This window comes from Crinia signifera, chromosome 3 (assembly GCF_055691185.1).
Source record: "Crinia signifera chromosome 3, ASM5569118v1, whole genome shotgun sequence".
Taxonomy (NCBI): domain Eukaryota; kingdom Metazoa; phylum Chordata; class Amphibia; order Anura; family Myobatrachidae; genus Crinia; species Crinia signifera.
The window spans coordinates 96,488,340-96,516,295 of NC_139219.1; the positions used below are offsets into that span (position 1 = coordinate 96,488,340).

General features: G+C 41.2%; 1 protein-coding gene across 3 annotated transcripts in view; it reads left to right on the top strand.

Annotated features, from left to right (window-relative positions):
* The window catches only part of KIF26B (kinesin family member 26B), a 345,725-nt gene that overhangs the window by 272,826 nt on the left and 44,943 nt on the right, over positions 1-27,956 (top strand). For all 3 annotated transcript variants that reach the window (XM_083176235.1, XM_083176236.1, XM_083176237.1), the window contains 4 exons: positions 11,253-11,346; positions 18,573-18,835; positions 22,928-23,105; positions 27,274-27,433. In XM_083176235.1, the coding sequence (XP_083032361.1) occupies positions 11,253-11,346; positions 18,573-18,835; positions 22,928-23,105; positions 27,274-27,433 (695 nt within the window). The remainder of the gene's footprint in view (positions 1-11,252; positions 11,347-18,572; positions 18,836-22,927; positions 23,106-27,273; positions 27,434-27,956) is intronic.

The following is a 27,956-nucleotide window of genomic DNA, read 5'->3' on the forward strand; positions in this document are numbered from 1 at the left end:
TGCATGTGCAACGCATGGTCTCCGTACTCGTTCTCACTAATACCGTACAGAAATGTCCACCGAATTGACTCAGGAAATATGGGAGTTTTTGAGCGTCATTTGGACTTACACAAGGGCGTGGTTTCAAAGAAGGAAAACCTGGGCGTAAATATGGGCGTACACGAGGGAGTGCACGAACTCTGGTAGGCGTGCATTCGGAAAGCACACCGACTGCAAACGAACCAACATGCATGAAATATGCGGTCTTCATAAGCAAGTTTCCCTTTGCGGAGATCACTTGTTCATGTGCTAGGCATTCGGTTCGCCCAATTAGTATGCCCGCATCTGAAGCACTGTCAGCTGAACACAATACAATCCACTCCTCTACTCATTACTCATTAATTACACTCTTTTCATTGCTTCAATTGGAAGCATTGCTGCCTAAATGGACCATTACTTAAAGACACAAAGATAAGCTAAAACACCACTGCATGTTTGCTATTTTACCCACATTTACACTGCAAGCAATGGTCAGAAATTGGTACCAATAATATAATTTTATATGTCACTTTTACATTCAGCAATAACACCACACATTTGGGCATAAGGGTTAATGTAAAGTGGTAGTAATGTGTTTTGTTTAAGTATCAAATAGGATTTAATTGATTACAATTACAAACAAACCCTTTTTTATGAGGTAGCCTATTTGCATAAGTGTGTCATGTGACAGATTTATGAGTTCAGATAATAGTCGTGAGTTTTGCGTAAATACACCGCATCGGTGCGTACGGGCAGCTTCCCGTCCGTTCTGACGCTGTAAGACCGTGCAGAATCTTTGTGTTCCCACGGTTTGGATGTGGTCCGAAAACACACCCTCTTCTTAGAGAGTGAGTCTGTCCGAATGTGGGCATTTGTTCTTACAATGTCCGCACAGCGTGGCGTTCGGTCAGCTCCGAAAGAATTCGGAAAGTTCCGCACCAACCAGAATAACCTCCACAGTGTCTAAGATACAAGAAGATACCTCATTCAAATATAAAAGTATTCCAAAAGATACCGCATTCAAATATAAAAGTATTCCAAAATACGGAATAGTCCGTTATCCAAAATGCTTTTGGTCCCGCACACATTTTGGATAAGGGATACTCACCCTGTATTTGTGCTCATCTAGCTACTCACTGAGAACACAATTCCCTTTGCTTTCGCGTCAGAGTAAGAATATACCGGTGAGGGATGGATCGTTATATTAAGTCTGAGAAATGAATGCTATGAACTTCTACTGTATAGAGTCATGTATTAAGTATGGCAATTGTGAGAACTGGACCATCTCTCACACAGATGTAATCTGTATCTTATATACACTGTGATGTACAAATATGGACTTATTTTGTTGGTGTTATTACAGTAAATGGTGTCCAATGACTTTAACAAATACCTCTGAACCCGTTCTTAACCCTTTGAGTGCCAACATCTCTGTGAGAGATGCGCAAAATATCTGTTAAAAATGCCAGCGTTGCTCACATTTGTTATATAAATTCAAATAAAAAAAAGATTAGATTTCCTAAATAAAGGTAACCATTGCAGGTCATTATGATGAATAAAAATGTTTGCTTGGCAATTTTCACACCAATTTTCACAAATTCACTTGGCACTCAAAGGGATAAGACTTACTTATGATCCATTAAATAAATACATTCAAATGACTTACTGGTTATGGGCAAATAATCGGCCCATGTGCCAGTATGTTGGTCATTGCGATAAGAGATGAGTTATTACTGCCAGAATGTATAAAGTTCTCATAAAACAGGGTTACTGTTAATCGTGATATTTGCTTGGAAAGCAGATCCCCTGGCCCCAAGCACTCTGCTTCCTCAACAGCAGATATCTGTAAATATATACTTAAAATCACTCTGATTACCATTATGTACTGTATACAGTATGTAGCTTAATGCAATAAACAACATTTCACTGCATGTCTTCCTAATGGAGCAGTGCTCTTTGCTCACTGTAAAATGAAAACTCTGACTGCAGACTTTTATATCACAGCTCATTAATTTGCAATACAAGTTTACAATATTAATTTAAACTTTTAAAGCCCTTCTCTATATTTTATGTAGGCCATAAATTGGATCTGTAATATACCATGCTGCACTGGTACTAGATAGCATTTGCTGAAGTCTTCGCTGTCTAGTAAGAGCTGATTATATCTGGGCAGAAATACATGAATCGTAATGAAGCATCCTCCGTATTCCTTGTCCAATATGTATCATTGATGTGCTGTGGTTGTTGATTTTATCATGAACATACAAGGCAGCTGGAAAAAGGCAGAGGCAGCAGATTTGTCCTTTCACCTCAGCAAGTGTGAAGAGGAGCAGTGAACCGCGCTGTGCCGCTGCTGGCTCTCGCGTTCTTGCTTAGGTGGTGTTTTTCTATTCCACATTCCCTTTTAAGGATTTGAATACATTGTTTGCAATGCCCATTAGAGATGACAATGCTACTTGCATATTGATAACGGCAGCAGATTTCTTCAGTTCCACAATTTTTCAATCTTATTCCAGAGTGTATTATCCCTTGTGGTTACCTACTTATTTATTTGCAATTATTTTAAGCCTCATGAGGTATGTAACACCTTACAGAATAAATACATAAAGAGTAATACACAAAGTACAAAATATATGTTGCAATTGTACAATGCCCCAAACTGTGTTTGGCCTCATTGTATTATGTTTACAAACTTAAATATTATTATTATCCTTTATTTATATGGCGCCATAAAGGTTCCGTAGCGCCTGACAATACATAGATGAGCAAACAACAATACAGGATAGATTGCGATTTACAGGACATATGCAAATTAGGAAAAGTACTTGGTAAATAAAAAAGACAGTTGCAACAGTGGACACTGAGGCGATTATAACAGTGGCAGAGATATATTCTAAGAAAAGCACATGAGGAGAGAGGGCCCTGCTCGTTAGAGCTTACATTCAAATCACTTTAATGGGGTATACACATGCTTCGTATTTGACATGTTTTCGATTCGACTTTGCTTCTTTTTAGATGCTTTCGATCCGCAATCGATGCCGATTCGTCCGCCCATTTTGTCTATGTCGAATAGAATACTAGATTGTGCAGCCAAGACTATATCAAATACAATCTAGTAAATGGAATGTTTACACTGTGCCTCCACTGATATCGAATCTAATGCAAAAGTAAAGATCTTATGCCAAATCCAATGGACAATAGAATAGAACATCAAATCTAAAGCATATTGAAGCGTGTGTACACACCGTATCACTGGCTATGTGTATTTCTATCCCTTTTATATGGCCTTTAGGTTTATCTATTTCTTTCCTGTCATAAATTATATTTCTCTTTTCTATGAATCCCGACCTGACTGTGATTACTCCACAGTACACCCTGCAGCCTTTAGCTGTCAGTACCATAACACAGTGTCAGTGTCACCCATGCTGAACAGTCTGCTGTACTTTGTAATGCATGTGAATGCACTTTGCAGTACTATATACTTTAGTGTCTAATATAACGGACCGTAACTGGTTGTTTTGGTTGAGACAAATGTGTAAAATGCTTCAACCAGTACAATCTCTGCTTCCTCCAGCTTACCACACTGGCATTTACAAGGAAAGTGCAACATTCACACATACATTGTATTAATGCCAACACACAAACATTTTATTAATGCCAGCATGCACACTCAACAAACATTATATTATATTAATAACATTTCCCCTACAATACACTCACCTACAAGATATGCAGAAATATCCTGTGCACAGTCACATGGACACGATATGATTCCACTGAGCCACAGTCAGACAATGTAATGTCCACGATAGAAGAAGGCAACTGTGAACATAAGGGGGAGTGAAGGAGTTGACAGCTAGAGCCAGTTGCCAGCACCGACAACTATATGGCAGGTTGAGAACCGAATAGGATTGAAGTTCCTTAGTGGACGAAGGCAGGCCTAGGTGTCTTCTATGAGCCAATTCAGACCTGCACGCAGCAGGTCCGAATTCGCACCCTGGCCGACAGAGGGCCAATGCGCATAGTTGCTACAGCAAATCTCTCTTCAACCAAGGTGCTCGCAGCCGGACTGACAGACAGGGGGGTTCTGGGGTAAACCCCTGGCATTTCATGGGTGTTTCCACCAAAATGGTGGGCGAGCCCCAGTGAACACAGACGTTTCCCTGTGGGCGGGCAGATGATGTCGCCACCCACCACAAATTCTCTAAGAACCCAGCAGCTATGGATTGACTCCTGGGTCACGCAGTGGCTACAAGTGCCAGAGACATGAGGAGATATCATTCGATGGTAAGTAACTATCAAATGATTTATCCTCTGTGCAGGAGCTAGAGAACGGATGTGTACACGTACATCCATTTGCAGCACTGCACAGTGGCTCGGATAGCATGTGCAGGGCAGGATTCGCTAGGCTCCGAACACACGCAGCCTAGCAAGAAGCTCTGAATCAGCCCCTAGTGTGCTCTGATGCCACAATTGGATATAGATCCCATCCAGTAAATGATTCTGCTGATGGGACATACCTTATTAGTCAACTTGGCGTTCCACCGACCTTACTGCTTCCATCGGTCACATGGTCCAAAGCTACATCCACAGCATTGGAACTAGCTGCTACCATTCTTTGCTGCCGGCCAACCAACACATCCCCTTCACAATCTCTGTGCGATGCACCTGTCAAACTCTAACGCAGGTGTCCCATAAAAATGAGAATAAGATAGTGTTCACTTATACTGTAGGTAGCAGATAAATCTGAAATGTTGGAGGAAATGGCAGTACGGATGGTGTAATGGTTAGCATTACTGCCTCACAGCACTGAGGTCATTGGTTCAATTCCCACCATGGCCCTAACTGTGCAGAGTTTGTATATTCTCCCCGTACTTGCGTGGGTTTCCTCCGGGTACTCCGGTTTCCTCCCACAATTCAAAAATATACTGATAGGCTAATTGGCTCCCAACCAAATTAACCCTAGAATGTCTGTGTGTGCGTGTAGATGTGGTAGGGAACATAGGGGTTGATTTATTAAGCTTGGTGAAGTGATAAAGTGTCTGTTTTTTATCACCGGCCAATCAGCTCCTACCTGTCATTTTTCAAACCAATTCAACTTCACAGGTAGGAGCTGATTGGCCGGTGATAAAGTACCAGCCACTCTATCACTTCACCAAGCTTAATAAATAGATTGTAAGCTCCACTGGGGCAGGGTCTGATGTGAATGCTCAAATATTCTCTGTAAAGTGCAGGGGAAAATGTGTGCGATATATAAGAAACTGTTAATAAATAAATAAATGGATATTATCTTAGCTGTGTAATATGTTTTGTTGATAATAAGTCGATCTTCTTAATGGGGTCACCCATATGGTCATGCACATCACTCCAGGCTTGTCATCATTGTTAACTGTTTGCAGCCAGCAATGATTGGCTGCCTGTGCTGTTAGTGTGTGGCCAATAGTCAGGGGCCAGGTAGAGTAGGCTCCCTGGCACCTAGCTGACCATACAAGAACTGCACCTAACTTCAACTTGATACTAGAGCTAGCGGGTTACCTGTGGTACAGGGCTGCTCTGGCTTACCGGGACCCATTTCACTACACAGCAGCTGCATTGGGTGTTCCTTGCTTGGTGTAGTGTGAGATCTTTCATAGATAGGGAGCAGTCTCAGCTATTCACACAGGAGCACGTGCTGCCATTTGCTGCAGGGTATGACCAGCATTAGGCCCACTGATAATCCGGCCCTGGCGATGGTAGATCCACGTGGCAGGTGACTTAACCAAGTGAAGGTTTATTAACTAGGTAAAAAAGGAACAGGATAACATGGGGTTAACATCAAGTACAGGTTACAAGGATTGTCCAGTTGCAGCCAAGCCAGCCAGCCGGGCAGTAACTGTTCCATGTTCCTAGTGGATTAATTTGCCACTGCACCTAATGCATAATATAGACACTGGAAGTTTACTGACTTACAGCTGTTCGTACCTAATAACTGTAGTACATCAGCTGCGCTGATATATTTTGTACTAGTTATTGTCATTTCCATTTGAACTACTGAAGGATACAAGATTGCTATTTCTCTTTTTTAATGCTGTGAACATTAATTAACATTACGTGTTATGTGGAAAATGCCACTTGCAAATGTATTAATAAATCTATGTAGAGCCTATGCGCTTTTGTTTATATGACACTTAATTACATTGTTATGCATTAGATGTTCGTGACTGTCACAGTTACTGATAACACTGTGAACTCGCATCTCTAAGCTATCATCAGGTGCTAGTATTCCCAAGTTTATGCCTAAACTGGTGTTTTTCTTGCAACAAAATATTTATATGTATGCTATAAGTGCCAAATAAAGCAAAAAAAAAAAAAATATATATATATATATCTATAGTATATATATATGCTGTGGTGTGCAGTCCGGCACTCTCCCTTCCAGAAAAATACCCCGGTGCCTTCCAAGTGGAGGAGATAACATGGACGAAGAATAGGCGGCACTCCGAGGATTTCTTTTAGAAATTTGTATTCAGGTAACAAGACACCAACGTTTCGGGGCTAGCGCCCCTTTGTCAAGGTGATAGTAAAACACTGTTTTGAAACGTTGGTGTCTTGTTACCTGAATACTAATTTCTAAAAGAAATCCTCGGAGTGCCGCCTATTCTTCGTCCATGATATATATATATATATATATATATATATATATATATATATATACAAGGGTGCTTAGAGCCGGCACTCCCAATGATCAATGATAAGGTGCCCCGGGTGCCTTCCAAAGAATAAACAGGATTGGAAAAACAGGCGTCACTCCTGAGGACTTTCAAATGAATTTTTATGGATAGATGCAAAAAGAATCAATACATGCTCATCGCTGCCGAAGCAGTCAATGTTTCAATGTCACACAGACACTTTTCTCAAGACACGATGTGCATGTGCATAGCCAAGAAGCATACTGAATGACAAAGTGAATATAACTTACATGTCTAGCATCGTCCGCCCGGCGGCTGGGTGCACACCTCTCCGCCCCCAACCTGGGGATGAATCGACGTGCATGACGCCAGCTTCCTGTTCCCGTTGCCGGGAGACCGATCAAGCAGACGCCCCCAGCCGCCGGACGTCATCCTGTGGATGACAACAATAACAATAGATGGGGACGGAGAGGTGTGCACCCAGCCGCCGGGCGGACGCTGCTAGACATGTAAGTTATATTCATATATATATATATATATATATATATATATATATATATAACAGGAAAGAAGCATGCAGCGGCACTCAATTGGATTTTTCAAAACGTGTATTAATCACAAAGCCTGAAAACCAACGTTTCTGGGCTGGCATGCCCCTTTGTCAAGGTGTGGGTGAGAACAAGAAAGACACCTCGTGCTCACCTTAAATAAGGGTGAATATCATGCCACCATTCAATCAGGTCTGTGCTGCTCTGTCCCGCCGGTGCGTCCGTACCCGGTAGTGATTTAGCGGAAGTGAGGTGTCAGCCCAGCCGCTGGTTTCCTCCTGGTTCATGAGTTCCATTCATCTCATGTGTGGAACGCAAGGGTCACCTAGGTGACTGTGTTAGCCGTTTATTGGCTGGATAGTGGAGCTCTCCGAGTGGACTGGAGCAGCAGGCTGTGATTGGATAACGTTGTGCAATACATTAATAGCATTATTACAATTTGGGTCACGCATAAAACTTATCGCATCAGAGTGTACGTACAAAAAATTATGAAAGTGCTGTTAATAGGTATAAGACGCATCATTGAAAAACTTGGTGCATCTGTTAAGCGGTGCCCTCATATAAGAGGTCCGGTAATCAAGTGTCCCACATATATTGAAGTGACACACTCTGTGTCATAAGAACCTTAGTGCCAGTTAGAAAAAACAAAGTTAGCATTAAAAAGTTACAAGAAACCTCGCTATTGGAGAAACGGATTGAAGACATGGATACTAGAGCTCTGTCACCCTCATAGGCTCCATTATATCTTAACTGCAGGTGTCCCAGTATCCTAGCTGCAGGTGTCCCATATCTATGGCATCCTCCCCATAACTCATATCTGAAAACGGTCAAAACATATTATAATAGAAGGTATATAAAGTGATAGCGAGAAGAAGGAGAGGAAGAAAAATGCACACATTTGAATTCTTGTCCTGTTAAGGACGTGGCACTTTATATTAGACCAGTCTTTCAGTCTGTGGTCCCCTCATCTGTTGGAGTGCAGGTCCCTTCTTCGGATAGACATGTCCTTAAAGGAATACATTCAATGGCAACTTGTCATTGAGACCATATGGCTTGGTGGAATTCAATGTATCCAAACAGTCTCTCTCCTAAGTAAATTCGCATCCCTGTCTCCTCTCCTCAGGGACTGCGGAATGTGGTCCACAATCATATGTTTTAGGTCTGACAGCTTGTGGGGTTCGGTGGCAAAATGTCTAGCTACTGGTTGCTCGTTCTCATTTGGATTTTTACCTGCCAGTGCCTTTGTGATGGCCGACCTGTCTTGTGCCATCCTTACTCGTAATGTCCTTATGGTCTTCTCCATATATGTGTGTGTGTGTGTGTATGTGTGTGTGATAATAAACAAACCCTCTAGCATGCACTGTTGGTATCTTGTAGTTCCCTCAGTATGATAAATATGGAAAGAATTCTGTGATGGTGGGCACTTTATGCACTTTATGCCCGCCACTACAGCCACATTGTTTGCCCGGTGTCTGTGGCTTTGGATCCTACAGCAAGAATAGCTAACCAGTGACTACGTGAGCATGGAGCATCGCAAAACAAGCACATAACCCTACATACCTGCAGGCCCCATAGCAAAAGTTTGTAAGGGCCCCTATTTACCAGACAGTGCTGATACTTATAGATAGCACATCTATCTTACAGAGGGAAGATGGGCCCCCAAAGCTCTGGGCCCCATAGCAGCTGCAACCCCTGCACCTATGCCCTTGCAAACATGGGAACCTAAATTTAGTAAATATTAGAAAAAAAATTCTTGTTTCAAATATTGAGGGTTATTCTGATTTACCCTGAAAGGCACAATCACTCTCTAATGGACTAAACCATATGCACTGCAGGTGGGGCTGATCTAACATGTGCAGAGAGAGTTAGATTTGGGTGGGGGTGTACTTCAAACGGATATCTATATTGCAGTGCAAAAATAAAGCAGACAGTATTTACCCTGCATAGAAACAATAAAACAACCAAATCTAACTCTCTACACATGTTACATCAGCCCCACCTGCAGTGCATATGGTTTTGTCCATTAGAGAGTGATTTTGCCTTTCAGAATAACCCCATTGTGCAATCTACATACAATCATTGGTCTAAGGCAGTGGTTCCCATACTTTTTTGAATCATGGTGCCCGTAAGCTGATACAGCACACAGTTTGGGAACCACTGGTCTAATGAATAAACTCTTTTGTGCCCATATGTATCGTACTGATATCATTAACGATACATCACGAACATCAGCCAGTGTGTATGCTCAATATCATTAACGATGCGTGCTCCCACACATTGTTAACATCCTCCCTTTTTATCTGTAAATGCAGCTTATTATTGTCATTAACTCATGTACAGAGCGGGGACCTGTGATGTCAATGACCAATATTGTGAACAATATCGGTCAGTTAAGTGTATGGGTGGCTGTGGGAATCACCTAGTGTGTACCCAGAATTAGTATACATATCTTCTAGGTCCTATATACTGTACAGTATATAGAGGATGCTGAAAAGCATGCAGTATATCAATTATTTTTGTTTTGAATGAATAAGAAACACTTCTGGCCATTCTCCCTGATCATTTATTTCCAATGCAGAAGTCAAAATTGCCATGTTCAAGAATGTTGGGGTTACAGCAGAGGGTCCATGAATAAAAATGACCTTCAGGGCACATTTTATACATTTAGAAAATCAACCAAACCAAATACACAATGATTCCATGCTTAAGATGGATGGAAAAGATCAGATTGTAGGAAAAAGATCATTTTTTCATGCTAACCAAGTGAGGATAAATACACAAATGAAAGGTAAATTATATTTTTTTTTTAGAGGTGAGCTACAATCTATTATAGTCAGATCCATCTGGGAGCAAACTCTGTGTTGATGTATTTTCTGTTCCAAAGCAAATCCTCTGTAATTTAATTTCAAATGTACTCACTGTGTTATTACATTTTTCTTCTTGCGAGTTTATAAATTCATTGATTCTCCTGGAATGACACGGTGTCCACAATTTAAAATTGATTGGTTTTGTTATATTTGGTTAAATAAATTAGGGAGCATTTAGAAAGTTCATTGTACGGTTATATAAACACAGAACGCATCCAGTCTATGGCAGTAATAGTAAAGTCTGATTCTCAAGTACAGAACAGGTCATGTTTAATAGATAACGCAGACTAACGCATTAAAGATCTCTCCTATTCAAATCCTAAATTGACAATTACAAATAAGACTTTGTAGATGGCTATTTCTACGGTCCTAGGGTAATTATTCTTTAATTAATACCTGACATACCAATGAAATATTCCAATATTATTATTATTATTTACAGTTTCTTATATAGTGCAGGATATTCCGTTGCGCTTTACAATTGGAAAATATATGAATTGATATAAATATAGTATTCCAGGCACTTTTATTTTGCTACAAAAACCCAATGTGGTTTGCTGCGAAGTATCAGTATATTTGCCAGCCTATGTTACTAAATAATTAATGACAGTTCAGAGTTAAAAGGCATTGAGTTTGTATCTGCATGTGGATTTCATTCTCTATTCCGACAGGAAATGCTGCTTGAAGTGTACATGTAAGTGACGTGTCTGCACACATTTCAAAGGATCTGCTTCTAATGAAGTCAAGGGTCAGCTTGCTATACATTTGGAAATCAGATCCATATATGCACTTCCTAAAGATGTTCTGCTTCTTATAAGTAGAGTCTAGACCTTTCTAAGCACAAGATTTCATTATTAGGTTTTGTGATTCGATAAAGGATTTGCATGTGAATGAGCTTTAAAGCAAAACATTGTGGATAGGAAAATAGTGAGCAAAGTTGTCAGCACACCAGATTTTATGCGGAAAAAGAATCAAAGTGAATCTCCATTATAATCTTTTACTTTTTGTAATTTAAATATTATATCCAGAAATATTTTGTGATAATATGATTTATTTAAATATACAGTATAGAAATAAATGTGTAACTACAGCTGTTCTCATGGAAGACAAATGATTTTTTTACTTATGTTTTTTCTTTATACCCCATGTAGGCGGAGGTGTGTGCTGGTACAGTGGCTGAAGTCATCCAGTCCGTGGTGAATGGAGCAGATGGATGTGTCTTCTGCTTTGGCCATGCCAAGCTTGGTTAGTTGTGTTTTAGTTTTACCTTTAGAAAATAGAGTTGATACTGGCAAGTATAAAAGCCAAAGTCAAAAGGAGCAATAACCCATAGCGACTACTGAGCAAAAGTTTTAATCAGTCCAGTTGTTTTTGTTACTAAACAATTGTGTACAGTTTATAAATGTCTAACCACCATATTGCTATTAGCCATGGTTGTCATTTTCATTGGCTTATTTTATCATCTTCAGATTAAGCCCTTTTTTAATATTTAATATTTAATATAGTATAAACATTGCACAAAAAAACTAATCAATACAGATCAGAATTAATTATAAAATTATGTAAAACATGCACTTTACACAGTTTGGGGGGAATGTATGGCAACAGAGTGCGATAAAAACTTTGGGCCTCATTCAGACCTGATCTCAGGGAAAATTTGTTCTCAAAATCATGTGCACTGCAGGTCGGGCAGATGTAACATGTCCAAAGAGAGCTAGATTTGGGTGAGGTGTGTTCAAACTGAAATCTAAATTGCAGTTTAAAAATAAATCAGACAGTATTTACTCTGCACAGAAAAAAATAACTCCCCTTAATCTAACTCTCTCTGCACATGTTACATCTGCTCCCCCTGCAAATGCAGCAGGGTTTTGCCCATTTTGAGACCATATTTGTACTGTGATCAGGTCAGAATTTGATCGAGTCAGAGCCTGCCCTAGCCTAAATGACGCCCTAGGCAAGATTTTGGCTAGTGCCCCCTAGCACCGCCACTAGTTCCGCCTCTGACCCTGCTCCCCTTTCCCAGCACCATCAACCCTCATCATAGCAGTCATCATTTTGGTGCTCCTACCCGCAATATTTTAAATAGAAACAGCGCACACATTCGGTGCGCAGCCCAAACAGGGGTGTGTTCTTGCTGGGAAGGGGCATGGCCACACAATTTTACCCCCAATTCAAATTATGCCACACAGTAGTGCAACTTTATTCACATTATATCATGCGATGGTGTCCCTTATTCATGTTACATCACACTGTAGTACCACTTTACCTTATAATATAAGGTAAAGTGGTACTACACTTATATACATTACTCCTCACATTATTCACATTATACCCTTAGAAAAAAATCCTGAGAAAATATTGTATTTTAAGCACCTTCATGGCCACACTGCAACTCAGCACAAAGCAGTGTGTGCTGGGCAGAGGAGAAGAGCTGCAGCTGCTGCTGTCACTTAAGGGGAGGGGGCCCGGGGCCTCCACTGGGCCCTTCCATCAGACTTTGGCCTGGGTAATTTGTACCCCCTACCCCATTCTCTCGGCACCCCTGATAATACCACACAGTAATGCCCCTTACACATGACACACATTATTAATGTCCTTATAACCATAATGCCCCTTACACATTATGCCAACCTTTATTATTGCCCTTCATACACATAATGACACACATAATGCCCCTTACACATATGTTGCACATTATTAATGCCCTTATACACATGACACACATAATGCCCATTACACAATTGAAGTTTTTTAAATACATAAATAGTAAACGTTTAATTAAGGAAAACATAGGCCCACTAACTGATACTAGTGGAAAAAGTGTTACTGAGGACAAGGGAAAAGCAAAACTGTTAAATGAGTTCTTCTCATCAGTATTTACTAAGGGAGAGCAGACTGTGGAACGAACATTTACCACAAACGGGACAAATAAGCCAGATCTCATTGTGGATTTCACGCCGAAGGAAATAATACTGAGGCTAAGCAAACTCAAAACAAATAAATCACCAAGGCCAGATGGGATTCATCCGAGGGTATTAATGGAATTAAGGGATGAACTAGCTACCCCCCTACATTATATCTTTAGCAAGTCACTATCATCAGGTATAGTACCAAAAGATTGGAGAATAGCAGAGGTAGTGCCAATATTCAAAAAAGGAAGATCCCGCTAATTACAGACCCGTTAGTTTAACATCAATTGTGGGTAAACTATTTGAAAGATTTTTAAGGGATGGTATCCAGAAATATTTAGATCATCAGTCTACTCAGTGCTAACCAACATGGGTTCGTGAAAAATCGTTCATGCCAAACTAATTTACTAGGGTTCTATGAAGAGGTTAGCAAAAACCTCGATAATGGAAATGCTGTAGATGTGATTTTCCTAGATTTCGCTAAAGCATTTGATACTGTCCCACACAAGAGATTGATTAATAAAATGGAGAACCTAGGATTGGGTGAAAATATCTGCAGATGGGTAGGGAATTGGCTATGTAATAGAGAACAAAGAGTGGTTGTGAATGGTGCCGTATCAGTTATGATACCGGTACTAAGTGGAGTGCCCCAGGGTTCGGTTTTGGGGCCCATTTTGTTTAACATTTTTATTAACGATATTGGGATAGGGTTACTCAGCAATGTATCCATCTTTGCGGACGATACAAAACTTAGCAAAGTCATCAAATCATCAGAAGATGTCACCATGCTTCAAAATGATCTTGCAATTCTAGATGAGTGGGCAAAAAAATGGAAGATGAGGTTCAATGTAGATAAATGTAAGGTTATGCACCTTGGGAGACACAACCAGTGTGCAAGTTACAACCTTAGCGGAGAGGAACTGGGTAATTCCATACTTGAAAAGGATCTAGGAGTCCAAATAGACAGCAAACTAGGATGTAGTGCCCATTGTAATGTAGCTACAAAAAAGGCCAACAAAATTCTGGCATGTATTAAGAGGGGAATGGAAACTAGGGACTCGAGGGTAATTATGCCACTATATAAAGCATTGGTGAGACCTCACCTAGAGTACGGAGTACAGTTCTGGGCCCCACACTATAAAAAGGACATCATAGAATTAGAAAAAGTCCAAAGGCGAGCAACAAAGCTTATTAGGGGAATGGAGAATTTAAGCTACGGGGAGAGATTAAGCAATTTGGGACTATTTACATTAGAAAAGAGACGTTTAAGGGGGGACATGCTCAACATGTACAAGTATATCAAGGGCCAATATAAGGAACTGTCACGCACCCTCTTTTCTACTAGAAAGGAATCTAGGACGCGAGGGCATGAGTATAGATTAGAAGAAAAAAGATTTCATTCAGCTAGTAGAAAGAATTTCTTTACGGTCAGAACAGTCAAACTCTGGAACTCTCTTCCCAGAGAGGTGGTAACGGCTGGCTCATTAAATGCGTTCAAGGCAAAGTTGGACAAACATTTACTGGAGAAAAACATCCATGGGTACAAATAAGAAATATAATTTGTCTGTAAAATACCAGAACCTACCAAATCAGCAATGGATATCTATACCAGGTTGAACTAGATGGACGCAAGTCTTTTTTCAGCCTTACCTACTATGTAACTATGTAACATATGTTGCACATTATTAATGCCCTTAAACACGACACACATAATGCCTGTTACACATATGTCGCACATTATTAATGTATTTATACAAGACACACATAATGCCCCTTACACATATGCCAAACACTATTGCACAACCAACCCACCCGCAGACAGCACTCGCACAGCCGCTAACACTGTGACCTCTGCCTCTGCTTGGATACAGGTGTTTCCTCATACATCTTGTCTCAATCGGCCATGCAGCTCCTGGCCAGTTCTGCTAACGTTGGGTGCCTTTTTTGCGGAAAATTCGTCTTATTTGCATTGTTATGACCATCACACACAAGGAGCTTCCAATGAATAAAATGATATGCAGCATGCCTATATTCTGTGTGCGACTGTGGCTGTACCTGCATACGGAATGCTATGTTACAGTGATTTCCATGAATACACTATTTCATATGCAGATACAGCCTCACTCACAAACAGAATATAGGCATGCTGCATATCATTTTAATCAGCAGAAGCTGCTGATGCCCCTAGGAATTCCAAATGCCCTAGGCAATTGCCTAGTTTGCCTATGCAAAAAAAGAGGGGGTATGGATCCGCACAGACTTAACATATATTTGGTATTTAATCGAACCATAGGTTTAACCAATATTCTGGACTACTCAATTGTATAGTGGTAGTCTGGGATTGGTGGTGCGCCCAACACATTCAGTATTTGGCGGACTGAGGAAGCCAACGGGCGAAACGCGTACCCGCCACCCCCGCCACCGCCAGCCACACACGCTAGGTCCATCTCCTGCCGAGCACACTGTCAGTGTGAGCAAACGCCGCACCTCCGACTGCCGCATCCAGAATCACTGTCCCCGGCTGGGGAACTGCAGTCGGATACTGTGAGGTAACCTCTGCCGCAGCTCAGCTGAGCGTGCGTGCGCCTGACTCCACTGAGTCACAGACTGTGGGAGCTTACAGCTCCTCTCATGGCTCCGTGTTATTAACACAGTTTCTACTAGGTACACTGTCAGTGGCCACCCATTTAGTGCTCTGATGTTTTTTGGTAGATCCCTTCCATTAGACCATGTGTATTTATTTTCTTTCAATACAGCCCTGATCCATTTAAAAGATTCTAGACTCCACTGACATCACTGAGCTTAACGGAGCCTCTTTATTCAATGGTTATAATACATTGTCTCTAGTCACTGTGTTGCAGAGTTTGGATACATTTGTTCAAAGAACAATCAGCTCCATACAGGCCCATTGTCTGCGGACACAGCTGAGCTCAGAATATAAATCACATGCATGTATAACTTTGGGTATTACAACAGTGATTTCTGCATGAATAATTGTTTGTTCCACAGTACTGAAAACTTATAGATAGCAATGTTTTAGAACCGTGTCTATTAACAATTTTGTTTAATATGTGTGGCATTAGTGGACACCAGTACATGAGTGTCAAATCACGTGACAAGACCACAGGGTGTATTCACAGGTCATAGTACAAACACATCAGTCATTTAAATTGTGTACAAATATTCACTATACCTTTTTGTAGATAATTAGAGCAATTTATGCTCAGTCTGTGTGGTTACAGTGTATATGCATAGAGATTCACTGTACCCATTTTAGATAAAACCCAGGAGTCACCAATTGACAGTCAGTACAGCTAACCTGCTTTTCTGCCCACTCAAGATTTAACCCTGACATGCCTATTAGGGTGGACTCTCTCTGTATGTAGGCCGTTGAGAGATTTGGATGTGAGTGCACATACAACTGGATATTTATGAGATGTGAGATTGTAATTAGACTTATTAAGTTCCAAGCAAAATTACAGCTCAGACACCCCACGTGGGTTACATGAGGCATTTTTGTTATCTCCTGTCTCTTTTTCCATCCTACTCTAAAACCTTTATTCATGTTGGTAGGATGTCCATATAATTGGGACTCTCTCATCAGGGATTCGATGCGTGCAGATCTCTGAAAGCAGAAGTGCCAATCTATGGTTTAACTGACTAACTGTCACTGATTCACCAATTTCATAACACTCTCTCATCCATCCAGCCCGCAGTGTCTCCCTGCAATACTGAAAAGCACCAGGGTGACTCTCTGAGCTGTATTGGAAAGCAGAAGTGTACTTTACCATAACTCCCGTGTTACAACCAACCAGGCACTCTCGTTCAACACCAAGTCCAACAGGCTACCGCTGTACCCCATCAGAGGCCTGATATCAGTAGCACCCACAAGGGGCCGGTCTAGTAACCAGAGAGGAGACTCCTGGTGAACAAACTGGGTGGTAACTCAGACGGGTGATTGAACAGCAGATGCTTAGGAACCGCCGGTTGTTGGAGTATTTTTCACGGGTGACTATACCTATATCTTTTTCAGGTCTACTCATTGGACTGGGTTACCCTCTTCTTTCTAATAATAGACACATTAGTCTTGTCACATTACAACTTACGAGCAAAAGAGGTTGACAGAGCGTGTGCGGCTGAGCGAACCGCTGCCACTTTGCCGAGGCAACTTAAATTTAAAATCTGATGCAATTCTGCTGAGGCAATTTGTTTATTAATAAAAAACATAAAATTTATTAAAAAATGTTCATATAAATTTCATATTAAAATGTATGTATATGTCCTGTTTAAATGTTGTATGTGATTTTTTTGCTTCGATTGATGGTCAATGATAAATTTATCGAGTAAACAAAGGAATGCATGTGATTTCTTTCTTTGATTGATGGTCAAGGCTAATTTATCGATAACAAAGAAATGAGTAATGCTCCTAATTTTTTAGACAAGAAGCCAATAAAAGTTATGTTTTAATGCAATAATCATATCAAATTATTGAATAAAGAGTGCGCCCAAAAAGGCACATTTGTCTTTCCTGTATGCTTCTTGCATACAATCTCCCCCTTACATAGTTTGCCTATGCCTAAGGCCGGCCCTGGATCGAGTTCTTGTGTATTTTGCTAATCAGTGCTAATCATTTACATGACAAAACAAGGGTATATAACAGATTGGCGCTTTAAATATATATGGGAACTCACACAAAGTCCAACATTTCCATCCCCCATCTCATAATGTGCTGCAAGCTGGCAAAGATAATTAAGGGTCAGTGGCGTAACAATAGCTCCGCAGACCTCACGGGGGGGGGTGCTGTGTAAGTGCGGGCGCCGGGGCTCTGCAGGGCTATTGTAATGCCAAACACACACCCCCTAAACACCCTACCCCCGCTGCCCATGCCCCCGTGCCTTACTTTCCGCAGCCGGCTCCCCTCCTGGCTTCTGCTGAAATGAACCATCATAAAATGACCGCCCCCATAGAGAAGACAGTTTTCTGAAACAGTCTGCTCTATGGGGGCGGACATTTTGGTATGGTCCGTTTTCATACCAGCAGAAGCCAGGAGGGGAGCTGGCTGCGGGTCCCTGGCACTGAAGGACAGCGGAAAGTAAGACACGGGGGCACGGGCAGCGGGGGGGGGGGTGATTTGGGTGGAGGCATGGTGTTTGTTATCTTTACTGAGGGGGGTCGCGGCCCAAATTTTTGGCGGGGGGGGGGGGTGCGGTTTTGATAGTTTTTCAGTGATTATTTTTAAGCTGCGACTTTTTTTTTTATTAGTTAATTAGTTATATATTAGCAATTGTTCTAAAGTTTTTATTTTTTTCTCTCGAAAAAGATCATATGCAGATTGCTAATGATGACAAGGTTTAACTGATCAACCAAATGTTTCAGTTAATAATTGCGCAGAACTAGTGAACATACTTAAAAAATATTAATTGTAGTATCTAAACCACTTTATACAGTGTGATGCATAATATTACAACTACAGTAAATGCTTGGAGAGGGCAGTATGTTGAATAATGCAATAGACACTTTCTTATCCATTTATTTTTCTTTAAATACCTGTTGTCCTTGCAGGCAAGTCGTATACTATGATTGGCAAAGATGACTCCATGCAGAATCTTGGCATCATCCCTTGCGCTATTTCATGGCTCTTTAAGTTGATTAATGAACGGAAGGAAAAGACAGGAGCCCGGTTCTCAGTGAGAGTGTCAGCGGTGGAAGTGTGGGGGAAGGAGGAGAACCTGAGAGATCTGCTGTCAGAAGTGGCCACAGGCAGCCTGCAGGATGGTCAGTCTCCAGGAGTCTATCTGTGTGAGGACCCAATATGTGGCATGCAGGTAACAAAAACATTTTCTACTACTGAATAATTCAATGGGTCATTTGCTAATAAATGCATGGATTAGAGCTGTATATGGCTCATATCACATATAGGCCTTTATTCGGATCTGATTGTGGTACAAATTTGTTCTCAAAATGGGCAAAACTACAGTATGTGCACTGCAGGTGGGGCAGATGTAACATGAGCAGAGAGACTTACATTCAGGTGAGTTATTTTGTTTTTGTGCAGGGTAAATACTGGCTGCTTTATTTTTACACTGCAATTTATATTTCACTTTGAACACACCCCACCCAAATGTAACTCTCTCTGCACATGTTATATCTGCCTCCCTGCAGCGCACATGGTTTTGCCCATACTGAGAACAAATTTGTACTGCGATGATCAGATCTGAAGGGCCATAATGTGTACACCCATTTGTTTTCCCAGCTGTCATACATCTTCCCCTTGGATACAATCCGCTTACACGATATGTTGCGCTGTTCAGAAGATTGCATAGTGTGTACGCCTCCTGCTGCATTTGTCATCGCTGCACCACAGTCGCAGTCTGGGTTTAATCATCGCTATCATAGGTCATCTGCGGTGGCAAGCTGAGGAAGATTCAGCTTACTCAGGCTGGTAGTTTTGGGGACAGCTTGGTAGGCCAAGGAAACTGCATCTCTCGATGCAGTCCAAGGCCTCACCAGTCCTGGAATATGGTGGGCAACATGGGTCCTACGATCACATCACAGCATTGTATTGGAGGATCACTTGTGCGATCCAAGCTGAATGAGGGCCTACTGTATATTGTATGTACTGGGATTAAGTGAAATTAGAACAATAATTTGTCATATTGCATAGTGTACCCATCTCAATGCTTAATTGTGGAGATGAATGTCTGATAAAGTGTAGAAGTTTCCCATTGCAACCACTCAGCTACTAGCTGTCATTTTATAGACTGTGCTAGATAATAAATAGCTGGAAACTGATTGGTTGCTATGGGCATTTCTCCCCCAAGATGATCAGAAGGGTTTCATAGTATTATACGGAGCCTGTTCTGCACTGGAAGTGTGGCATGTGCACCATTCTCCCTGTTCTTGTACAGTAGCATTTTGCTGAATGTATGTATGTTGGATGCGTGGTGTGGTGAGGTTGGCGCAGGACAAATGTACAATAAAGGAAATATTTTGCTGGACAGTTTTGAAAATTTCACTCATCTCTTGTAACTGTGAAAAGGATTACAAACACGGGGACTCAGATGAAGACTTTTAGGGGGAAATTTACAAATATGTGGGCAACCAATCAGGTCCTGTCTACTATCTTCTAGAGGGTGCTAAATAAAAAAGAAGTAGATTCTGATTGGTTGCCCATAGCAACATCACATGTAAAGTATTGTTCCCATCTTAGTAAATTTCTCCCTCAGTGTTTATTTTGAACAGCATGTCACATCATACATAGCATGTTAAATCCATATGCAGTCGGTATTACAGGCAGTAGCATACAGGCACTCCCAGCATAGCAGACTATTCAAAGGCTCCAATGGCCCCTACCATAAAACACCCCTATCACCTGGGGTAGCTTTTCCACCATTAAGAGCAATGTGACTCTCCCCTTGAAACCCTTATATAAGGAAATCCCAGGTGCTGCTGTTTACACTCCAGGGATTCTGCTATTGCTACCCAAACCTGGTCTGGATCCTCCACATTACTTTCATGTGGGGGAATGCTGAGCCTGCCACATAACATGCTCATAATTTATACCTATGGGCAAATTATTCCCTATAAAAACTATATTTAGATATCTCACAGCATTACATAATTTAAACTGTTAACTTTAAATTGACAAAAATAAAATATATAAATGTAACAACAATGTGCTATTTAGATGACTGTATCCTATGGATTGAATGTAAAGGTGTTTTATCTTGCTTGGTGATGCTCTAGGATAGAACATACTATTGTCTCAAGGTAATAAATTAGAACTGTAAAAGGTATCTGGCACAAGATCAATCTTTCTGCTGGCTAGGGAGAGGTGGCAGGTACAGTATATCTTTCAAAAGGGATTGTCAAGTGCAGCGTATTGAAAAATCTAAAGCAGTTAATTTGAGGTTTGAGTTGCTACATTACATAATCAATCAATCAATCATGTATGCAGGGATGTTGGACCTCCTTTGTCTCATCCATTGCAATTCTGAAATGTAGAAACCAAACAATAGAATACAGATGTATGAATGGTCTAAATAAATTGTTTTGCATATCAGTATATTTTAATGATGCTTAAACATATGGCTTTACAGGGTCAATTCAGCAGCAGCTCACTTCCGCTTATACTGTACCAGTCCTCAGGGACCCTTAACAGTGCACGTGTTACAGATCGCCTTAGTATCTCATTAGCTCAACCTGTGGATCTACAGTACAGTATACAAATGTGTCGGGTAATAATGCATACTAGGAAATCTGTAAAACATGTTAGGGGTTCCTAGGACTGGATTTGGGAGACACTGACTTGCAAAATAACAAACCCATAGTTGAGCAGTTCTCAAATTGTGGGTCCCGAGCATCTCAGCATGGAGTCCCGGCTGACCGTCACGCTAATGAAGCCTCTGAACTCAACCAGTGATCCAAGGAGTCTGAAAAATCAGTTGAATTATCTGTTACTTCTGACTCCTTGGATCTTTGGCCAAGAGATCCAAAGAGCCATCGGACTATTCCGCCCCCACTCCAGTGCTCTGCCTCTCCTGTCCTGCCCAGCATCAGCTGCTGCCACCACTGCCACAAGCAGGCTGCCCTCCCTGATCCCCAATCTACATGCAGATATCCACAAGGGCCAACTGGCTTGCAGCAAAGGCACTCCTGGTTCCTGGGGATTGAGCTTTAGGAAACGGATACCCTTTCACACCGCACAAATAACCCGCGACCGACTCGGGTTGTTGCCAGATTGACCTGGGTCATTGTGAGGTGTGAAAGGGCCTTTTGAAAGATCCCGAGTCCAGCAACCTGGCAATCTGACCCAGGTTAACAGAAGAATTTTACCCAGGTTGGACCTAGGTTGCTGGGCAATGTGAACGGGTAAACCAGGTCCAGCAACCTGGGTCCCATTCACACTATAGGGAGGAGGCAGGGTCAGCTCCAAATGCTGCCTCCTGCCCCCGATGATGCGCCGCCACCCCGCCCTGGGGCTGGATAAGGGGGGTGACAGGAGCAGCCCCGCACACTTATTCCCATCAATAGTCAGGTGTGAGATGTGCCAAGCTGGAGGAAATGAGGCTGAGACAGATACAGTACAGGGGCGGATTAAAGGGGGAGCTGCTTACAGCCTCATTATGACTGCAGTGATGAGCTGTTGGCACCAGTGGCTATCTGTGTAATAAACTGCACAGACAGTTCAGATTACCATGCTACAGGTTTTTTTTATTCATTTGTCCACATAAATCTGTTCCTCCCACACACATCCAAAGAAGTGAAAAAATCTATATGATCTGGCTACAAAATGTGAATTCTATATCCATTAATACTAGTGATGCCACATGCAGTACACATTATAATGACACTCCTAACTGGCTCATGTTACTTAAGCCTCAAACTGACCAATATTTAGGTACTAAAGAGGTACAATAAGAGTAGGAGTCTGGGCTAGGATGTCCACCTCTGGCATGGAGGCACGGTTTCTGTAGAGTGTAGAGAGAAGGAAAGGGCTTAAAGTGCCAATACACTAGGGTGATCCCATGGTGATTTTGTTGCTTTTCATCTGATTCTGGTGAGAAATTGGATGAAAAGTGTCACAATTGCATGTGTTTGACATCAGGTCTGATGCGATGCGTGGTCCCATGAGCATCGCATCGGACCAAAGGGCTTCACCATAGATATATCAAATCTCCAATCCTCCGGCAGTCTTGGCTGGGATCGCATACAATACATCATTTGCAAAAGGACTGCATACTTTGCTTCGTATGCAGTCCTGCCGTCCTGGAGGTTCCTGCTGTGAGTGACTTGTATCTCTACAGGTGCTTTTAAGCTTTTAAAAGGCCTGATTGGTGTTCTACTCTAACAATGGGTATTTTATTGTGAAATGCTATAAAGAAGAGGTAATAATGCCATGTCTCCTTTATGTCTAGCTGCAGAACCAGAGTGAGTTACGGGCCCCCACTGCGGAGAAAGCTGCCTTTTTCCTGGATGCAGCTATCGCCTCCCGTAAGAGCAGCCAACGGGATGAAGATGACCACAGAAACTCTCACATGCTCTTTACTTTGCACATTTATCAGTATCGCATGGAGAAGAGCGGGAAAGGCGGCAGTAAGTATGGACTCCTGTCACCCTTAAAATGTGCTACTTTCATAGCTGCATCATTTTGTCTTTTTTGTTTTTCTGCCCCTGGTATCATTATGACTGCTTCAAAGGCTTCAAAGAAAAGATGTGCACAGATATTGCTGACAGTAATGCTCAAATATAGCCTGTATTATGTAGTGCCCTTGGGACTGTTAGGTTAGGTATAAGGTGCTGAACCTGTCTCTTCATCCTGGGCAAAATATCAATTTGTGCAGTCTTGGTATGGTTTATAAAAAAAAAAAAAGGAATTTGTCATAGCAAAAACCCATATATTAACTGTAACGAGACACGCTGCGTAGACACAGGCTGGTCAGGGAGAGGCAGCAAGATGTAACCTCACTATCTATAAGGAGAGCAGAGCTTGATCAGAAGTGACAACACATAACTGACTACGAGCAGCTCAGAACAAAGGCAATTCTAACAGAGGGGAGCGCAGAGAGTTCACATACAATTCTGTGTCGGAGGATTTCTTTTCTAGCTGATTGATGACAAGAAAGTGCAGCAAAGAAACTGAAGTGTTCATTCCCATCCAACGCTAAATTGACAAAGTCATGTACTGTACCATATTCCATGCGCTTTGTAAATGGAGAATTTCATGCTGAAGCGCACTATGTTGTAGGGATATAAAGGATAGTTTTTATGAAAAAGTATTTGAATAACAATTTGTCATAGCAGCTTGGTTCCATGAGAAATGGTTACAGATTTGGTTATTTTTTTGCCCAGTGCAACACACATTAAATGGACATAGCATTATTTTATTGTTGTACTGGACAACTATGAATGTTATATGAAGAAATGACAGAATAGAATAAAGAGCAGGGGCAGGAGTTCTCAGTGATTTGTGACTTTTTATTTGAATGGTCAACTGATACATTTGTGATAGGCTATTTAGGTGCTGTATGCTTTTAATTAGACAAGTATTCTATATCCACTTCCCATTTCTTTCTATGCTGTACATAGGCAAACACAGGGGGGGTTTTCTGGTTGCCTGGAACCCCCCTCCTCTTGGCAAGTGTCTTAAATTATGACAACAATAGCGCTGTTATATAGTATGATCATTAGAGCTGCCACCACATTATGTAGTGTGAGGGACAGAGCAGAGCTGCTGCACATGCCCAGTGTACAGCTTCTTCTATTGTATGTGTGGATCTGAGCCCTTAAACATTGCAATGGACCAGAGAGCAGCTGCCAGGAGGAAGAGACAGGAGCCTTACCGTGAAGTGGGAGATTGTGAGTTTAGAAAGTGTAGTACTGGTTCTATTATGTTTGTGTATTTATTCATTATATGTTTAACCTTTTCCTTACCACTTATCTTATGTAAATGTTTGAAACAGACTATACTATAGACCATCTGTACTGTTAAATATTAATACTGCACTCCATACAGTATCCAGTGGTTTTACCATTCCCCCAGATTCCCGTTCCTACTTGGATTACATTTGGAAACCCCCCCCTCTAAAAATCCTGCGTTTGTCACTGCTGTTTGAAATCACTAATTCAGAGCATGTAACACTGTGCATTGAGAGATGATCTGTGTTCTCTCTAGTACAATATACTGTGCTGGGAAGGCACAACCAGGCTGTGTGTGAGGGAATGTCATTGGACATAACTAGGATTTCCTAATGTGTGCCTGTTTCGTGCTATTCAATTTATGACATGGTATTTTATTATTGTTCCATCATCAAGAACATTTGTCTGTCTTTTTTACAGTCTTATAAACCTTTGCATTCCAGTCTTCCATTACAGTATATGCCTTTGCCATGATTACCTCTCTGTCAGAATATTGTTTTGCTAAACAAGATAAAGGCTACACACCTGAGCCATTCCACTTACGAGCTGACAAAGTTTATGGTCTTCTCAGTAATGAAACGATCTTGATAACATCTGATGTCTATTGTACACACTATGATTTATTGTACCCATCCGAATGGTTATGTGTCATAAAGCTCATCACAAAGTTGACGTTTTACAATGAACTATAGGCAGAAAAATCAGACATGATCATAAATTGATACACACTACAAATCTGCACAATATTGGTTCACTGTTTTCTGCACTGTTGGAACAGTAATCAGTCCCTGGTGCTGCATAAACCCCATGAGACTGTCAGACCAACCAGCCAAAAAGGGACTGATTGGGCAGATAACTGCATAGTGGGCCTGTGTCATAGGTTGTCCGAGTGCTATACTGGCCGATATTTTGTACTGCGCATGTGACTGGCCCCATGCATGCGCCCTGATGATCTGAGTACAGAACATTAGAATCCGATGCAGGGTCTGTGAATGTTAGTGGGCGTTCCTGGGAAGTAACAGAGTTGTGGCCAAGCCGTCACGGGAGTGCCACGGAGAGCTGCCACACTCGCTCACACAAGGGGCCAAAGTGAGACAAAGAAACTGCAGCTGTCATAGGGTTGGTGCAGGTTTCAATGGTATGACTAATGGCGACACACCAGACAGAGATGCTCAGTCATGCTGCAAATGGGAGTCTTTACATATTGTCTGTTTCAGGTCCAGTGTATACCTAAAAGTAAATAGATAAGAAAATGGCACTAAAAAATAGGTGTTATCAATTTGAAAATCACAATTTAATAGTAAAAAACATTATAATTATATAAAATACTTAATACAATGAATTTTGGTGACATAAGAAGCATAATCCATCATATCAAAGTATATTCGCCCTTAGGTCAGTGGGACCTGTAAATTGTCCATGTCCATTCCTATGGTGCCTAACTTGATGATGGGTCCTCAAGAAAGATGCAATTTAGTGGATCTTCCCTTGTATTGTAGGCTTTATGGAGAAGGCAATCCTCCCGTAATCTGTAGCCTGTAGGAAGATTTGCTGACTCTGACTGGTAGAGAGTCTCTTCAGAGGCTGGTCTGGTCACAATAAGGGGTGATAGTTCCTTTAAAGAGTGGGACTTTCATAGTGTCACACATTTCGCTGCAGCAGCAGCTTTATCAAGGTGTGACAATTGACAGGTCCCACTGATCTAAGGGTGAATATTCTATGATATCATGGGCTATGCTACTTATGTCACCAATATTCATTGTTCTTAAATATTTAATAGAATTATGTTTTTTACTTTCAAATTGTGAATTTCCAGTTGATAACATTGCAACACCTATTTTTTTAGTGCTGTTATTTCATCTATTTACTTTTATGTATCTGTTTGGGAGTAACGCCCCATTTTTATTTAACTGCAGCCCAGTACAGTAGCTCAAAACCTATCACCCTACTAGATGCTGGTTCTCTTTTTATCCTTACTGCATACCTAGCCTGCATCTAATTTAATGCTACTCAGTGTAATGTGATGTCTTCAATGCAGCCCTGAATGTAATCAGAAATTCCTAAAGCCTACAGTTATTATTATTATTGTTTCTATATATGGCTCCACAAGGGTTCTGCAGCGCCTGACAATACATAGATGAGAAAAAGGACAAAACAAGAAAATAGGGATTTACAGTACAAATACAAATTGGGACAAGTACGTGGTAAACCAGTTGCAGCAGCGGACACTGAGGCAATTATAACAGTGGCAGAGATATATTCTTAGATAAGCACATAAGGAGAGAGGGACCTGCTCAGTAGAGCTTACATTCTAAAGGTAAGGAGCAGACAAACTTGGGTGACACAGCAGGGATAGAAGTGGCTATGTACAGAAGGTTAGGATGAGAAATGGTTAGATTTAATGAAGAACTGGGTCTTGAATGCCCGTTAAAACGTTTTGTAGAAAGGTGGCAAGTCTGATAGGGAGGGGTAGTTCTGTAAATATCAAACCACAGAGACATCTTATTTTAAAACATATGATACTAATTGGCATCAAAGCAAGGCATCTTGCAATGTATCACACATGTTACATTGCATTTTGTTGTATGTGTTCCATTATATATGGTGTTGCAAAGATTGTGTGTCTAATAAGCAACAACTCAATAACACCTATGATCATTTTCGGATTTTATTGTTTATTAAATACACAATATTGTGTGCACAGTAGTGTGAGTTTACAAAGTATATTTCTTTACTCTTATTTGAGGTTTGTGCCAGGTGCCAAGTGACATAAGTGTCACAAGTGTTTGGCTCAGGGTAATTCTTCAACTGTTGAAGGTTAACCATTTTTCCTTTCTCTTGGCAGTGTCGGGAGGTCGCAGTCGATTGCATCTTATTGATTTAGGAAGCTGCGTAAAGGTGCAGAGTAAAAATAGAGATGGAAGCACAGGGTTATGTCTCTCTCTGTCAGCTCTCGGCAATGTCATTCTGGCTCTGGTCAATGGGAGCAAGCACATCCCATACAAGTAAGCTGCGTACTTTGATTTGTACTGTCACAAATTTGTGTCATTTTGTTTATGTATAGAACGTTTTGTGTGTCATTTCCTCTGCAACAGTGTATGAGAACTAGTGTGGAGATATATGCAGGGAGACGGCATGTATCCTGCAGAAACCAACCACATTCTGTTATTCTTCTCAATTTAAAAAATGTCAGCAAATGACTAACTGGGTACTGTGGGGTGTGGCATCTTATTTTACCTATGCAACGTCTTAAATAACACAGCGTAACAGAGATATCTCCAGGTTGGCTCATTAATGACCCTTTTACACCCTACTTTGTCTCTGGACATACTGATAATCCAAATACATGAATATTCTTTTGATCTAAAGGCCCCCATACACTACTGGGATTTGGTACAACTCGCCCAGAAAGGGCCATGCTTCCTGTCAATCAAACTGCAACTTCTATGCGTATGGATATTTTGTGCAAATTCACCCCATGCATGCATAATGGGAGCTCTGCATATGAGCAGTCGTTCCATAATCTCT